At 45.5% G+C, this 16,253-nt stretch overlaps 1 protein-coding gene across 38 annotated transcripts in view; it reads left to right on the top strand.

Annotated features, from left to right (window-relative positions):
* The window catches only part of LOC147362440 (kynurenine--oxoglutarate transaminase 1), a 38,549-nt gene that overhangs the window by 1,369 nt on the left and 20,927 nt on the right, over positions 1-16,253 (top strand). For 19 of the 38 annotated variants that reach the window (XR_015136221.1, XR_015136224.1, XR_015136222.1 and 16 more), the window contains exon 1: positions 133-169. The exons of 4 other annotated variants lie outside the window; for them this stretch is intronic. Coding sequence is in view for 2 of the 34 variants with exons in the window: in XM_086324616.1 (XP_086180742.1) it covers positions 7,464-7,480 (17 nt within the window). In the remaining 32 variants the exon portion in view is untranslated. Of the gene's footprint in view, positions 1-132; positions 170-4,004; positions 4,067-7,421; positions 7,481-16,253 lie in introns of those variants that run through there. 15 more of the 38 variants (XR_015136220.1, XM_086324618.1, XM_086324638.1 and 12 more) reach the window with 3 other exon arrangements.

Consider the following 16,253-nt stretch of genomic DNA (forward strand, 5'->3'; position numbering starts at 1 on the left):
ATCTTTTTGAGGGGCGCTCTTCTCCTCGCCTTCACCCGCTCTGCTCCCGGTTGGCGCCATGTTGCTTTGGGGCGGAAGTAGCGGAGCCCGGGCTCCGCCCCCTTAAAGGGACAGGGACACCTGTAACCTTCCGGGCGTGGGGACGAAGGGTGAAGCGGCGGAGGCGGGGGTGAGTAGCCGGTGCCGGAGCGTTGTTGCCCCGAGCTCAGGTGCCGAGGCGGGAGGGCCTGACAGCCCGTTCCGAGCTTGATTGTGCCAGACTACTCGCTGCTTTTGGTGCTGCTGGTATAGCGTAGTGGCTACGCTCGAAAGGTTGACTTCAGTCCCTAGCTGTTGCGCGCGCTTCTCGCTGATCCGCACTCGGACACTGGGATCCTCCAGGCTGGTCCTCTCTGCATCCCCATCCCCCGCCCCACCCCGACTCGCGCGATCGTACCGTACGGGTGGGGAAGAGGGAGCCCAGGGAGACTGGGTGAATTCTGGGCGGAGCCGGGGCTGGAACCGGGTGCTGGACTCCAACTCGACAGCTCTAAGTATCCCAAGTCCTCGGAGATCCCAGATTGATAATAGTAACGGCAACCGCGTTAAAAGAGAATCCGTACAATGGAATACTGTGCCACCGCTAAAAAAGAAAAATGTTCACCATGCACTAATAGGGGACCGCTTCCAGGATACCATAGATGGAAAACTGAAGGGACGAAAAGAACAGCGTTGATCGCTGCTACCGTTTGTGTGAAAGAACGTGAGTGGGGGCGTGGGTGTCTGCCGGTGTGTGTTCATTCAGTTCAGTTCAGTCGCTCAGTCGTGTCCGACTCTTTGCGACCCCATGGACTGCAGCACGCCAAGCTTCCCTGTCCATCACCAACTCCCGGAGCTTACTCCAAATCATGTCCATTGAGTCGGTGATGCCGTCCAACCATCTCGTCTTCTGCCGTCCCCTACTCCTCCCGCCTTCAATCTTTCCCAGCATCAGGGTCTTTTCCAATGAGTCAACTCTTCGCATGAGGTGGCCAAAGAATTGGAGTTTCAGCTTCAGCATCAGTCCTTCCAATGAATATTCAGGACTGATTTCCTTTAGGATGGACTGGTTGGATCTCCTTGCTGTCCAAGGGACTCTCAAGAGTCTTCTCCAACACCACAGTTCAAAAGTATCAATTCTTCGGTGCTCAGTTTTCTTTATAGCCCAACTCTCACATCCATACATGACTACTGGAAAAACCATAGCTTTGACTAGATGGACCTTTGCTTTTCATATGCTGTCTAGGTTGGTCATAACTTTTTTCCAAGGAGCAAGTGTCTTTTAATATTGGCTGCAGTCACCATCTGCAGTGATTTTGGAGCCCCAAAAATAAAGTCTGTCACTGTTTCTACTGTTTCCCCATCTATTTGCCATGAAGTTATGGGATCAGATGCCATGATCTGTTTTCTGAATGTTGAGTTTTAAGCCAACTTTTTCACTATCCTCTTTCCCTTTCTTCAAGAGGCTCTTTAGTTCTTTGCTTTCTGCCATAAGGGTGGTGTCATCGGCATATCTGAGGTTATTGACATTTCCCCCGTCATCTTGATTCCAGCTTGTGCTTCATCCAGTCCAATGTTTCTCATGATGTACTCTGCATATAAGTTAAATAAGCAGGGTGACAATACACAACCTTGACATATTCCTTTCCTGATTTGGAACCAGTCTGTTGTTCCACGTCCAGTTGTATGCAGGTCAGGTGGTCTGGTATTCCCATCTCTTTAAGAATTTTCCACAGTTTGTTGTGATCCACACAGTCAAAGGCTTTGGCATAGTCAATAAAGCAGAAGTAGATGCTTTTCTGAAACTCTTTTGCATCTTCAATGATCCAACGGACGTTGGCAATTTGATTTCTGGTTCCTCTGGTGTGTGAATCAGCCGGCTAGTGAGATGCACGAGTAATTAACTGTGGTGGCCTGGGACAGAGAACCAGGTCCTGGGTGCCCGGACAAGGGGGAAGAATTAACTACGACGCGCACAGGTTGGTTAAAAATAAAATGGGATGATGAGGATATTAATAATAACTGGCTTCCATTTATATCCAGTGCTGCCCAGTGCCAGGTTGCAGCTCTCCTGCTGGGAAGTCTTGTATTTCCCCATTATTAAAGGAAAAAACAGGCTCAGAGATCAGGGACCTTCGTAATATCTTATAGCCAGGATGTGGAAAAGCTGGAATTTGAGCCCGGGAGCATTTTACACTAATACCATTCTTGCTCATCCCACTGCCTCCTGAAAAGCATCTTTTGTTGTCAGCCTTACAGCTCTCAGCTTGGGACCTGGCACCCAGCAGGCATCCAGTAGCTGTTTATTGGCTGTCTATTGACTGAGGAAGTGAAACAGACAGGCAACAACCAGCAGTGTAGAATGAAGAGAGGCACAGATTGGAGGCCAGAACCCAGACCAGAGTCCAAGGCTTGCCTTTTCTAGCCTAGAGTCTGGACCTGGCACATACCTCCCTGAGCTTCCATGTCCACTCCTGCAGAACTATGATTGCTGACACTGAATGCTCCCTCATTTCCTACTTTATGCCTTACACACAGATCAGTAAGTGAAATACATTTTACAGATTAGTAAGTGAAATACAGAGAAGTTAAGAAAGTTGCCATTGCAGCGTTGTAAATCAAGTATACTTAAAAAAAAAAAAAAGTTGCCCAAAGAGGGTCCTCACTTCTCGACTTCTAGAAAGGTTGTTGAGCTTCTCAGTCTCTCCTCAGGCTCCTGGGACCATCAGCACTAATTCTTTGAGACACCTCAGGTCAGTTAGTTGAGCTGCCAGAGGCTGAGGAGCTGATGGAGAACAGGACAGACACAGTTCCTGTCCTTAGAGTCTGGTGAGGGCAACAGACAACCCAGCTGTTGGCATCTATGATGACTGCTGTGGTGGGTGGGCAAGCTCAGGCCTTGGGAGCACAGAGAAGGTGGCATCTGGTTCAGCCCCAGGGGAGTCACAGAAGGCTTCTCAAAGGAGGTGACGTTTAACGGGACTGAAAGATGCATAAGCGACTTCCCTGGTGGTACAGTGGTTGGGAATCCACTTTCTAATGCAGAGGACACGAGTTGCATCCCTGGCCAGAGAACTAAGATCCCATATACCTAACGGCAACTAAGCCCATGCTCCGCAACTAGAGAAAAAAAAAACCCATGCCTTGCGTCACAGACCCAGCATAGCCAAAAAAAGAGAGAGAAAGGTGCATAAGGTATCTAGGAGGAGAAATGATGAAGCTGGGGCCTGGAGCAGAGACACATTCATACGTGAAAATACTTGACATGATCAGAGACAGTGCAGGTTAGAAATGATCTGTCTGGTTTCTGCCTGAATCGGCTTTTTCCTCCCACATAGTGCCTCCTCATGGCAGCGTGAGGGCCTCCAACATGGCATCCCGCTCTCCACGCCGCACTTGACCTTCCACATCTCTAAAGCGGAGGACTCCCTAATGTCATGATACAGACTGGGGCAACAAAGGAATACAGGAAGGTTAGCAGTGAGATCTGGAGGAGGGCATGGCAACCCACTCCAGTATTCTTGTCTGGAGAATCCCCATAGATAGAGGAGCCTGGTGGGCTACAGTCCATGGTATCGCAAAGAGTCGGACATGACTGAGCAATTAAGCACAGCAATCAGAAAGTCCTTCATACTGATGCCCATCCCCCCCATTCATTCGGTCCCCGGGGTGGCAGCCAACTTGCTGACGTAGAAACTCTGCCCATGTGAACAAAGCTGTCAGCACAGAAATGTTCCTCCTGTCTTCCTAGCCATTCGTGCTCACCTGGGTTGTCAGGTCTCCCACATGCTGGGACATTTAGCTGGGCACACCTTGCTCCCAGCCTTCTGTAGCCAGCAAGCCAAAGTCACTCCAGCTTCAGCAAGAGATGAATCACCGTTACTCCTGCCCTAATAGACGTGGGGCCACTTCCCACTCTCAGATGGCTCTGCCCGCTCCCTGAAATATTTTCCGAACACTCATCTCACTTCCTCATTCTTGTACAGAGATACAAGCTTTGGATTCATAGCTGAGGTCCTTCTGTGCTTTCCCAGGACTTTCACTTTGGGTAAGTCATTTCCCCACTCTGACAGTTTCTCCGTCTGTACCACTGATATGACTCTCTTTAGTCTTTCTGCCAGCACTAAATATATACACATATATTGTTTTCTCCTCCATGTGTAAAACTGCCCCAAAGAGTGAGATTTCAATTTTTGGATCTGGATCCTGTGCCAGGAGGGAAAAGGAGTGGCCTTCCTACTGTGTAACTCACTCAGGCTCCCCACCCACCAGCCCCTCTGGCCTGGGAGCCTACAGTCTCCGAAACCATTTCTGTCTCTTTTGCCAATTCCAAAGCCAAGGGGCGAGCGTGCGTGCTAAGTTGCTTCAGTCATGTCCAACTCTTTGCAGCCCTATGGACTGTAGCCCACCAGGCTCCTCTGTCCATGGGATTCTCTAGGCAAAAATACTAGAGTGGGTTGCTATGCCTTCCTCCAGGGTATCTTCCCAACCCAGGAATCAATCCTGCATCTCTTATGTCTCCTACTTTGGCGGGCAGATTATTTACCACTGGCGCCACCTGGGAAACCCAAAGCTAAGGGGGAACTGTGTCTGAGTCAGTGTACTTAGAGCTCCCCAGACAGATGTAACCTCCCTTGGGGCAGAACCGGTGACTCAACAAGTTTTCATCAGACAGTTGTCTTGGAGGGACTCTGTACATCCAAGACAAACAAGAAGATAAATAATTTAGTATCTGCAAGAGATTTTATTGTCCTACTTGGTTAACTAATTTTTACGGAAAGTCTTAGAGGTTTAAATGTTAACAGTTTATTGTCATTGACAGGTTAAGTGGACCAGGAACCTGTGCTAAATGCTTTCTGAGGGTGATTGCATTAATATTTATTATTGTCCCCATTGCACAGATGAGGAAGCTGAGTCTGGTTGTGGTAGGACTAAGGTCCTATAGCTTGTTCAGAGTGGAGCCGGGACCATTTTATCCAAGTTCAAGTTCTAAATCCAAGCTTTCATCTTCTGTGGTAGTTGGTATAGCAGGCTGGTCTTGCCTGGGCATGGTACCCAGGCCTCTCCTCCAGAGGTGCCATGGTTTGTGTTTTCTCAGTAACTGGACAGGGGAGGGGAGGAGGGGGATCTTCTGACATATTTAGGCCAAGGATGGTAAACATCCTTCTAGCCACCGTGGGAAGATGTAGATCTTCCTGGTAAAGAACTGACTCAGCCCAAACACCAAGTGTGCCACTATTGAGAAACACTAAAACCTGACATCCTTACTACACACAATTGCCGTAGGCGATGTACAGCCAGGCTGTAAAGCCGAAGCCACCTTGCCTGTCCTTGCAAGCTGCCATGCAGGGTGGAAGCTGGATAAGGCATGGCTCGTGTCCCCAGGGGCTGATGGTCTCCTAGATGCAGGGGAGCTGATAGAGGCGGCAGCACCTACCTCCCAAAAGGATTTTGGGGGGGGACAGGTTTTGACTTTGGAAACAGGTAAACCAGGGGCTGAATCCCACCCAGCTCAGGCTGTCTCAGCTCACTGAGCTTTGTTCATTCTCCTCGTCAGCAAAACAGGGACAATGACGCCTTTCTGAAGGCTGTTGTGAGGATGAGCATTTAGCACAGGAGTCAGGCACATCATAGGCGATCTGAGTTCTGGGGAGGGCCCAGACTGACCCAGGAGACTTCAGAGCTGGGGTTCAGCCCTGCTAGGGGGTCAGATTAAAAGGCCTGTCAGACAGGATATAGCTTGAGCAAAAGTGGGCAACATCTATTCCGAAGCAAAGGATTTATGTATTTGGGAGTGGAGAGAATACAGAAGCTGCAGAGTCTGGACTTAGGCCTGCTCCAGAGGCCAAGTTAGGAGGCTTTGGACTTTATCCGGTCTCCCTCCAGGCTGCATCCAGCAGGAGGTGTAGCTGACATCAGCAGCCAGAGGATTGGTCACTGAGGCCTGTCCCGAGGGGTCATCCACCCACTGTTCACAAGTCCTGGTGACTTCTGGCCGAGAAGGTGGCCAATAGCTGCTTAGACTGATGGAGGCATGTACTGGGGGAGGCACTGACTGCTGGGCACCAGCCCCTTGCCTGGCAGCCAGGAAGTCTGAGATCTTAGATGCCTTGGAAGCTGCCCAGAAAGGTGCTCTGAAGGTCACCTGGCGCATTTAAGCTCCCTTCTCCAGGCAGGGTTGGCCTCCCTAGAGCTGCCTGCACTGCAGCACTTCTCAGACTAAATTTTAATAATAACAATGATACATTTTTGAAACACTGACTCCTTGCCTGACACCAGACTTATGTGGTTTTCATGTGTTAACTCATTGACTTCTCACTACCACCCATGGACCAGGAGCTATCATTATTTTCATTTCAGAAATGATACTCAGAAAGGTTTAGTAATTTGCCAGAAGTCACACAGCTAGTAAATGGCTTCAGTCCAAGGTGTGATTCCAGAATTTCATTGCCTCAAAAATAAATTAATTAATTAATTAAAAACACCGCCTAAAAAAAAAAAACAACAAAAAACCAGTTTTTTCCCCAGGTAGTGCCATGGTAAGGAGAAGGCAATGGCACCCCACTCCAGTACTCTTGCCTGGAAAATCCCATGGACGGAGGAGCCTGGTAGGCTGCAGTCCATGGGGTTGCGAAGAGTCGGACACGACTGAGCGAGTTCACTTTCCCTTTTCACTTTCCTGCATTGGAGAAGGAAATGGCAACCCACTCCAGTGTTCTTGCCTGGAGAATCCCAGGGACGGGGGAGCCTGGTGGGCTGCCGTCTATGGGGTTGCACAGAGTCCGACACGACTGAGGTGACTTAGCACTGCCATGGTAAAGAAATCTGCCTGCCAATGCAGGAGACACAGCTTCAATCCCTGGGTCAGGAAGATCCCATGCAGTTGGAAATGGCTATCCACTTCAGTATTCTACCTGGAAAATTCCATGGACAAAGGATCCTGACGGGCTACAGTCCATGGAGTCACAAACAGTTGGACTGAGGACGCCTGCCTGCACACACACGTGTACACAGGGAAGTTTATAAGACCCTCCCCAATCAATCTCAGGGAAATAATCACTGTTAATAATTTACACACAAGCCAATACAGTACATAATGCGGCAGTCCTTGCTTTCCAGTATAGTTAAATAACACCAGTCCCTCAATGAAAGTATTAGTCACTCAGTCGTGTCCAACTCTTTGCGACCCCATGGACTGTAGCCTTCTTGGTTTTCCAGGCAAGAATACTAGAGTGGGTTGCCATTTCCTTCTCCAGGGGATCTTCAGGACCTAGGGATCAAACCGAGGTCTCCCGCACTGCAGGCAGACTGTTTACCGTCTGAGCCACCAGGGAAGTCCTCAATAACACAGTTCAAATTTCATGTGCCATATTATGTTACCTATGAATAATTGCACCACACAGGAACTTTGCTACTACTTCTTCCATCCACAAATCACTGCGGAAATGACAGATGCACAACGGTGAGTGACCTAATCACATCACTTCTTTCAAAGCCTGTTGTTGATTGGTCAGTTCAGTTCGGTTCAGCCCTTCAGTCGGGTACGACTCTTTATGACCCCATGGACTGCAGCACAGCCAGGCCTCCCTGTCCATCACCAGCTCCCAAAGTGTACTCAAATTCATGTCCATCGAGTCGCTGATGCCATCCAACCATCTCATCCTCTGTCGTCCCCTTCTCCTCCCGCCATCAATCTTTCCCAGCCTCAGGGTCTTTTCCAATGAGTCAGTTCTTCGCATCAGGTGGCCAAAGTACTGGAGTTTCAGCTTCAGCATCAGTCCTTGCAGTGAATATTCAGGAGTGATTTCCTTCAGGATTGGTCACCATGCGTGTTATTCAGTTCCTACACAGACAGCAAAGCATGTGGTTTGTGTTGCCTCCTGTCTCCTAGTGATAAACCCGTGTGACATTTTACAAAAATGTGTGAGCAAAAGAATAGGAAGTAGCTACCCAAAAGAGGGACTTTGGCAACTCACATGAAAGCGCAGCACAGAAATGCGGAGTGGTAAGACTGAACATATATGTGAAGTCAGGTGGGCCTTAGAAAGCATCACTACGAACAAAGCTAGTGGAGGTGATAGAATTCCAGTTGAGCTATTTCAAATCCTGAAAGATGATGCTGTGAAAGTGCTGCACTCAATATGCCAGCAAATTTGGAAAACTCAGCAGTGACCACAGGACTGGAAAGTTCAGTTTTCATTCCAATCCCAAAGAAAGGCAATGCCAAAGAATGTTCAAACTACTGCACAATTGCATTCATTCATCTCACATGCTAGTAAAGTAATGCTCAAAATTCTCCAAGCCAGGCTTCAGCAATATGTGAACCGTGAACTTCCTGATGTTCAAACTGGTTTTAGGAAAGGCAGAGGAACCAGAGATCAAATCGCCAACATCCGCTGGATCACCGAAAAAGCAAGAGAGTTCCAGAAAAACATCTATTTCTGCTTTATTGACTATGCCAAAGCCTTTGACTGTGTGGATCACAATCAACTGTGAAAAATTCTGAAAGAGATGGGAATATCAGACCACCTGACCTGTGTCTTGAGAAACCTGTATGCAGGTCAGGAAGCAACAGTTAGAACTGGACATGGAACAACAGACTGGTTCCAAATAGGAAAAGGAGTACGTCAAGGCTGTATATTGTCACCCTGCTTATTTAACTTATATGCAGAGTACATCATGAGAAACGCTGGACTGGAAGAAACACAAGCTGGAATCAAGATTGCCGGGAGAAATGTCAATAACCTCAGATATGCAGATGACACCACCCTTATGGCAGAAAGTGAAGAAGAACTCAAAAGCCTCTTGATGAAGGTGAAAGTGGAGAGTGAAAAAGTTGGCTTAAAGGTCAACCTTCAGAAAACGAAGATCATGGCATCCGGTCCCATCGCTTCATGGCAAATAGATGGGGAAACAGTGGAAACAGTGTCAGACTTTATTTTTCTGGGCTCCAAAATCACTGCAGATGGTGACTGCAGCCATGAAATTAAGATGCTTACTCCTTGGAAGGAAAGTTATGACCAACCTAGATAGCATATTCAAAAGCAGAGACATTCCTTTGCCAACAAAGGTCCATCTAGTCAAGGCTATGGTTTTTCTTGTGGTCATGTATGGATGTGAGAGTTGGACTGTGAAGAAGGCTGAGCACCGAAGAATTGATGCTTTTGAACTATGGTGTTGGAGAAGACTCTTGAGAGTCCGTTGGACTGCAAGGAGACCCAACCAGTCCATTCTGAAGGAAAGCTGAAACTCCAGTTCTTGGGCCACCTCATGCGAAGAGTTGACTCACTGGAAAACACTCTGATGCTGGGAGGGATTGGGGGCAAGAGGAGAAGGGACGACAGAGGATGAGATGGCTGGATGGCATCACTGACTCGATGGACATGAGTCTGAGTGAACTGCGGGAGTTGGTGACGGACAGGGAGGCCTGGCGTGCTGCGATTCATGGGGTCGCAAAGAGTCGGACACAACTGAGCGACTGATCTGATCTGAAGACTGAACGTGCAATCTGAATTGAAGATAAGTAGAATGATTTTTTAAATAGCTGGCAAGGACTTCTCTTGCCAGCAGTTAAGGTTCAGAGCTTCCAATGTAGGGTGCATGAGTTCAATCCCTCATCCAGGATCTAGGATCCCATAAATCGTGTGACGCATCCAAAAAAAAAAAAAATAGCTGGCTCTGGGAATGTTGAACCTGCAGCTATTTGCTGTTCCAGAAGCTCTAAGTATGCAGCCAGGGAAACAGTGAAGGCTCATCGTAGCGACATGCGAATGAAAGTGGTTCTGACAAAAAGGATGATGTTGTCCCAAGGAAATGACGCCAGCAAAAGCACCACATTAAAGGAACTGCCAGATACATTTCATAGCATTGAAAGTACAAAGGATAAAGTATTTTAAGTTGATCTGAACTTAGAAAGGAGTGTGATGATTCACCAGTGCATAGAGAAGATGCTGGTTCTGTATCTGAAGCTACACAACTGGAAGGCAAGCACTGTTTAAACAACTCTTGATAATTTCCCCCAGATTTATTGAAGTATAATTGACAGATAAAATTGTAATATAAAGTATACAACGTGATGATTTACTCTATGTGTACTTGGTGAAATGACTCCCACAAACAAGTTAATGATGCATCCATTACCTCATGTAGTTACCCTTTTTTTTGGGAGAGGATCTACTCTCTTAGCAGATTTCAGCTATACAACAATAAAGTATTGTCTGCTGTAGCCACTAGGCTATGCGTTAGATCCTCAGAATCATTCATCTTCTAACTGAAAGTTTGTACTCTTTAATCAATCTCTCCCTGTTTCCTCCGTTCCCAAGCCCCTGGCAACCACCACTGCACACTCTGCTTCCATGAGTTCGACTTTTTTCTTTCTTTTTTTTTTTTTTTTCAAATTCCACATATAAGTGATATTGTGCAATATTTGTCTCTTTTCTTTCTGGCTTATTTTGCTTACCATAACGTATTTCAATTTCATCCATGTTGTCAAAAATAGCAGGATTTCCTTCTTTTTAAAGACTGAATAATACTCCATTGTATATACATCCATACCATATTTTCTTTATCCATTCATCCATCAACAGACACTCAGGTTGTCTCCCAATATCGACTCATGAAGAATGTGGCAATGAACACAGGAGTGCAGATGTCTTCTTGAGATAGGACTTTCTTCCTTTGGATGTATACCCAGACGTGGGATTGCTGGGTCATCCTTGATACATTTTACAATGAAAGAAAATACTTGAATTCTCAATGTTTAAATTTAAATTACACTAGCAATTTAATAAGTATTAAATGTATTATTATTAGTTTCACTACTTTTTCACTTCTCTCTACATCTATAACAGACCATCAAGAGGTTTTTTTAAAAGAAATCTTTATTTCATGTCTATGATGCGTGTTTGAGTACTAAGTCACCTTATTCATGTCTGACTCTTTGCGAGCCCATGGACTGCAGCCGGCCAGGCTCCTTTGTATGGGATTCTCCAGACAAGAATACTGGAGTGCGTTGCCATGCCCTCCTCCAGGAGATCTTCCCAACCCAGGGATTAAACCTGTGTCTCCTGTGGCCCCCTACATCATCAAGAGGTTTTAATGCTTTGACAACACCTTTGAAAGGTCACTGAACAATCATAATTTTTCCCATTGTTCAGTTTTCTCTGCACCATTTCAGCTTGAATGGTCATTTTTACAGTCTCACAGTATAGTGGGAAGTGAGAACTATGTGTGTGTATGCGTATGTATGCACCACCACATTTGTATCTATCTGTATAATTTAAAATGCAAGTGGAGTATGTTGTCTTCCACATGCCTCTTTTTTCTTACCATATATTTTGCATCGGGTCTTAAGTTGCGGCATGCGGGATCTTTTGTTGTGGTGCCTGGATTCTCTAGTAGCACGCAGGCTTAGTTGCATGTGGGATGTCAGTTCCTCAACCAGGAATCAAACCTACGTTCCCAGCAATGGAAGGGCACAGTCTTAACAACTGAACCACCAGGGAAGTCCCCATACATTTTTACAATTGAGGTAAAATGCACAGAACACATAGTTAACCACTTAAAGTGTACAAGTCAGTGGCATTTAGTGTATTCACAATGTTGCATGATCACCAGCTCCCTCTAGTTTCAAAATATTTCTATTACCCCAGAAACGCACCCTGTGTCTATGGAATAATCACATTCCCCTCTCTGTACCCTGGTAACTACTAATTTGCTTTCTGACACCATGGATTTGTCTATTCTGGACATATTCTGTGAAAGCAATCACACAATAGATGACCCTTTGTGTTTGACTTCTTAGGATGCTTTTGAGGTTTATCTGAGTTGTACCATGTATCAGTGTGTCCATTGTTCCTTCTTATGGCTAAACAGTATTCCATTGTGTGAATATACCCCAATTTACCATTCATCTGTTGAAGGACATTTGAATTGTTTCCACCCTTTGGCTATTATGAATAATGCTGCCATTAACATTCATGTACAAGTTTCTGTGTGGACATTTGTTTTGTTTTTCCAGTATAAAACTAGGAGTGGTGTTGCTGGGTCATGATCTAATTCTGTGTTTGGACTTCATAAAAATGTAAAACTTTTGTACATCAAAGGACACTATCAAGAATGTGATCAAAGTCATCGATTCATTTTGAGTTAAATTGTGTAGATGGAGTGAGATAGAGGTTCAACTTCATTCTTTTGCAAGGGGCTATCCAGTTGTCCTAGCCCCATTTGTGGAAGAAATTATTTTACCCCCATTGAATGGTCTTCAAACTTTGTCAAAAGTCATCTGGGCATAGACGTTTGAGTTTGTTTCTGGGCTCTCAATTCTGGTCCGTTGGTCTGTATGTCTGTCCAAAGGCAGTGCCACACTGTTTTGATTACTGTAACTTTGTAGTATGTTTTGAAATCAACATGCATTTTTCATGTAACCTGAATATCTTTTCATGTCAGAATGCTAAGGAGTGGTCTCATTCCTTTTAGTGACTGTACAGCATTCCACTGTTTGGATAAATCAAAACAAATTGAATCAGCCTCCAACTGATAAGACACTGAATTGTCTTGTTTTTTTCTCACACACAATACTGCAATTATCATCAAGGTTTATGTATGTGTATGAACATCCCTGTAAGATAAACATCCAGAAGATGGAGTGTTTAAGTCAAAGATAATATCAGATCAGATCAGTCGCTCAGTCATGTCCAACTCTTTGCCACCCCATGAATCGCAGCATGCCAGGCCTCCCTGTCCGTCACCAACTCCCGGAGTTCACTCAGACTCATGTCCATCGAGTCAGTGATGCCATCCAGCCATCTCATCCTCTGTCGTCCCCTTCTCCTCTTGCCCCCAATCCCTCCCAGCATCGGAGTCTTTTCCAATGAGTCAACTCTTCGCATGAGGTGGCCAAAGTACTGGAGTTTCAGCTTTAGCATCATTCCCTCCAAAGAAATCCCAGGGCTGATCTCCTTCAGAATGGACTGGTTGGGTCTCCTTGCAGTCCAAGGGACTCTCAAGAGTCTTCTCCAACACCACAGTTCAAAAGCATCAATTCTTCGGCGCTCAGCCTTCTTCACAGTCCAACGCTCACATCCATACATGACCACAAGAAAAACCATAGCCTTGACTAGACGGAACTTTGTTGGCAAAGGAATGTCTCTGCTTTTGAATATGCTATCTAGGTTCGTCATAACTTTCCTTCCAAGGAGTAAGCGTCTTTTAATTTCATGGCTGCAGTCACCATCTGCAGTGATTTTGGAGCCCAGAAAAATAAAGTCTGACACTGTTTCCACTGTTTCCCCATCTATTTGCCATGAAGTGATGGGACCGGATGCCATGATCTTCGTTTTCTGAAGGTTGACCTTTAAGCCAACTTTTTCACTCTCCACTTTCACCTTCATCAAGAGGCTTTTGAGTTCTTCTTCACTTTCTGCCATAAGGGTGGTGTCATCTGCATATCTGAGGTTATTGACATTTCTCCCGGCAATCTTGATTCCAGCTTGTGTTTCTTCCAGTCCAGCGTTTCTCATGATGTACTCTGCATATAAGTTAAATAAGTAGGGTGACAATATACAGCCTTGACGTACTCCTTTTCCCATTTGGAACCAGTCTGTTGTTCCATGTCTAGTTCTAACTGTTGCTTCGTGACCTGCATACAAATTTCTCAAGAGGCACGTCAGGTGGTCTGATATTCCCATCTCTTTCAGAATTTTTCACAGTTGATTGTGATCCACACAGTCAAAGGCTTTGGCATAGTCAATAAAGCAGAAATAGATGTTTTTCTGGAACTCTCTTGCTTTTTCGGTGATCCAGCAGATGTTGGCAATTTGATCTCTGGTTCCTCTGCCTTTTCTAAAACCAGCTTGCACATCAGATAGTTCATGGTTCACATATTGCTGAAGCCTGGCTTGGAGAATTTTGAGCATTACTTTACTAGCGTGTGAGATGAGTGCAATTGTGCGGTAGTTTGAGCATTCTTTGGCATTGCCTTTCTTTGGGATTGGAATGAATAATATAAGTCACTAATATTAAGTTGCCCTCCAGAAGATATACCAGTGACTTTTAGGGCATCATAGTATTGACTTGGTGTATCTCAATCTTATTATTCTCTGCCTGAGACACAGAAAATCGTGTTTCATTGTAGTTTGCACTTTGTCAGTTATGACAAGGTTCAGCATCTCTTCCAGTTTACATGCTGTTTTCTTTTTGTGTGTGAATGTATATCTTTTGCCCACTTTTTTTTTTTCTATTGACATGTTGGTCTTTTGTAACTGATTGATAAGAATTCTTTGCATATTAAGGCTCACACTGTATTAGAATGGTCTGATTACTCATTTGTCCCCCTCATTCTGTGTGCACACCTTAAGGGAAAGGAAGGTATCCTGTTCTCTGTGTGCCTGGTGGCTAGGCTAGGGCATAACGCATAATGGGAGTTCAATAAATACTTGCTGAAGTAATAAATATGTCAGCAAATTTGGAAAACTCAGCAGTGGCCACAGGACTGGAAAAGGTCAGTTTTCATTCCAATCCCAAAGAAAGGCAATGCCAAAGAATGCTCAAACTACCGCACAATTGCACTCATCTCACACGCTAGTAAAGTAATGCTCAAAATTCTCCAAGCCAGGCTTCAGCAATATGTGAACCGTGAACTTTCTGATGTGCAAGCTGGTTTTAGAAAAGGCAAAGGAACCAGAGATCAAATTGCCAACATCCGCTGGATCACCGAAAAAGCAAGAGAGTTCCAGAAAAACATCTATTTCTGCTTTATTGACTATGCCAAAGCCTTTGACTGTGTGGATCACAATCAACTGTGAAAAATTCTGAAAGAGATGGGAATACCAGACCACCTGACCTGCCTCTTGAGAAATTTGTATGCAGGTCAGGAAGCAACAGTTAGAACTGGACATGAAACAACAGACTGGTTCCAAATAGGAAAAGGAGTACGTCAAGGCTGTATATTGTCACCCTGCTTATTTAACTTATATGCAGAGTACATCATGAGAAATGCTGGACTGGAAGAAACACAAGCTGGAATCAAGATTGCCGGGAGAAATGTCAATAACCTCAGATATGCAGATGACACCACCCTTATGGCAGAAAGTGAAGAAGAACTCAAAAGCCTCTTGATGAAGGTGAAAGTGGAGAGTGAAAAAGTTGGCTTAAAGCTCAGCATTCAGAAAATGAAGATCATGGCATCCGGTCCCATCACTTCATGGCAAATAGATGGGGAAACAGTGGAAACAGTGTCAGACTTTATTTTTCTAGGCTCCAAAATCACTGCAGATGGTGACTGCAGCCATGAAATTAAAACATGCTTACTCCTTGGAAGGAAAGTTATGACGAACCTAGATAGCATATTCAAAAGCAGAGACCTTCCTTTGCTAACAAAGGTCCGTCTAGTCAAGGCTATGGTTTTTCTTGTGGTCATGTATGGATGTGAGCGTTGGACTGTGAAGAAGGCTGAGCACCGAAGAATTGATGCTTTTGAACTGTGGTGTTGGAGAAGACTCTTGAGAGTCCGTTGGACTGCAAGGAGACCCAATCAGTCCATTCTGAAGGAGATCAGCCCTGGGATTTCTTTGGAGGGAATGATGCTAAAGCTGAAACTCCAGTACTTTGGCCACCTCATGCGAAGAGTTGACTCATTGGAAAAGACTCCGATGCTGGGAGGGATTGGGGGCAAGAGGAGAAGGGGACGACAGAGGATGAGATGGCTGGATGGCATCACTGACTCAATGGACATGAGTCTGAGTGAACTCCGGGAGTTGGTGACGGACAGGGAGGCCTGGCGTGCTGCGATTCATGGGGTGGCAAAGAGTCGGACACGACTGAGCGACTGATCTGATCTGATCTGAAGTAATAAAAGGTGTGTATCTAAGTTCCTGCACCAGTTGTTGATAGGAAAAAGATGAACAAAGAAGAGTCCTAGTTCTAACGGAGCTCACAGTCTGGTTGGAGAGATAACATTCATTCTGTCACTCAGTGAAAGTTTATTGAGCATCTTCCTCTGAGACACAGGCATAATGATGTCCCAGGCAGCTGCTAGGATGAGAAAAATGCCAGGATTATGCCCCAGGTGATCTGGTCCCCCTGGAATCTGGGCTGGTCGGTGCCCCTCCCTGCTCATCACTATCCCCATCCATAAAATGTAAGCAACTAGATCAAATTCTCTCCTTTCCCATTGAGCATCTCTCAGTCTGTGCTTCATCGATTCTTTCTGGAAATAGTGAGTCAGTAGCCCAAGG

Source organism: Bos grunniens, chromosome 11 (genome assembly GCF_055505025.1).
Source record: "Bos grunniens cultivar Pamir isolate PY7600 chromosome 11, Bosgru_T2T1.0, whole genome shotgun sequence".
Classification (NCBI taxonomy): Eukaryota; Metazoa; Chordata; class Mammalia; order Artiodactyla; family Bovidae; genus Bos; species Bos grunniens.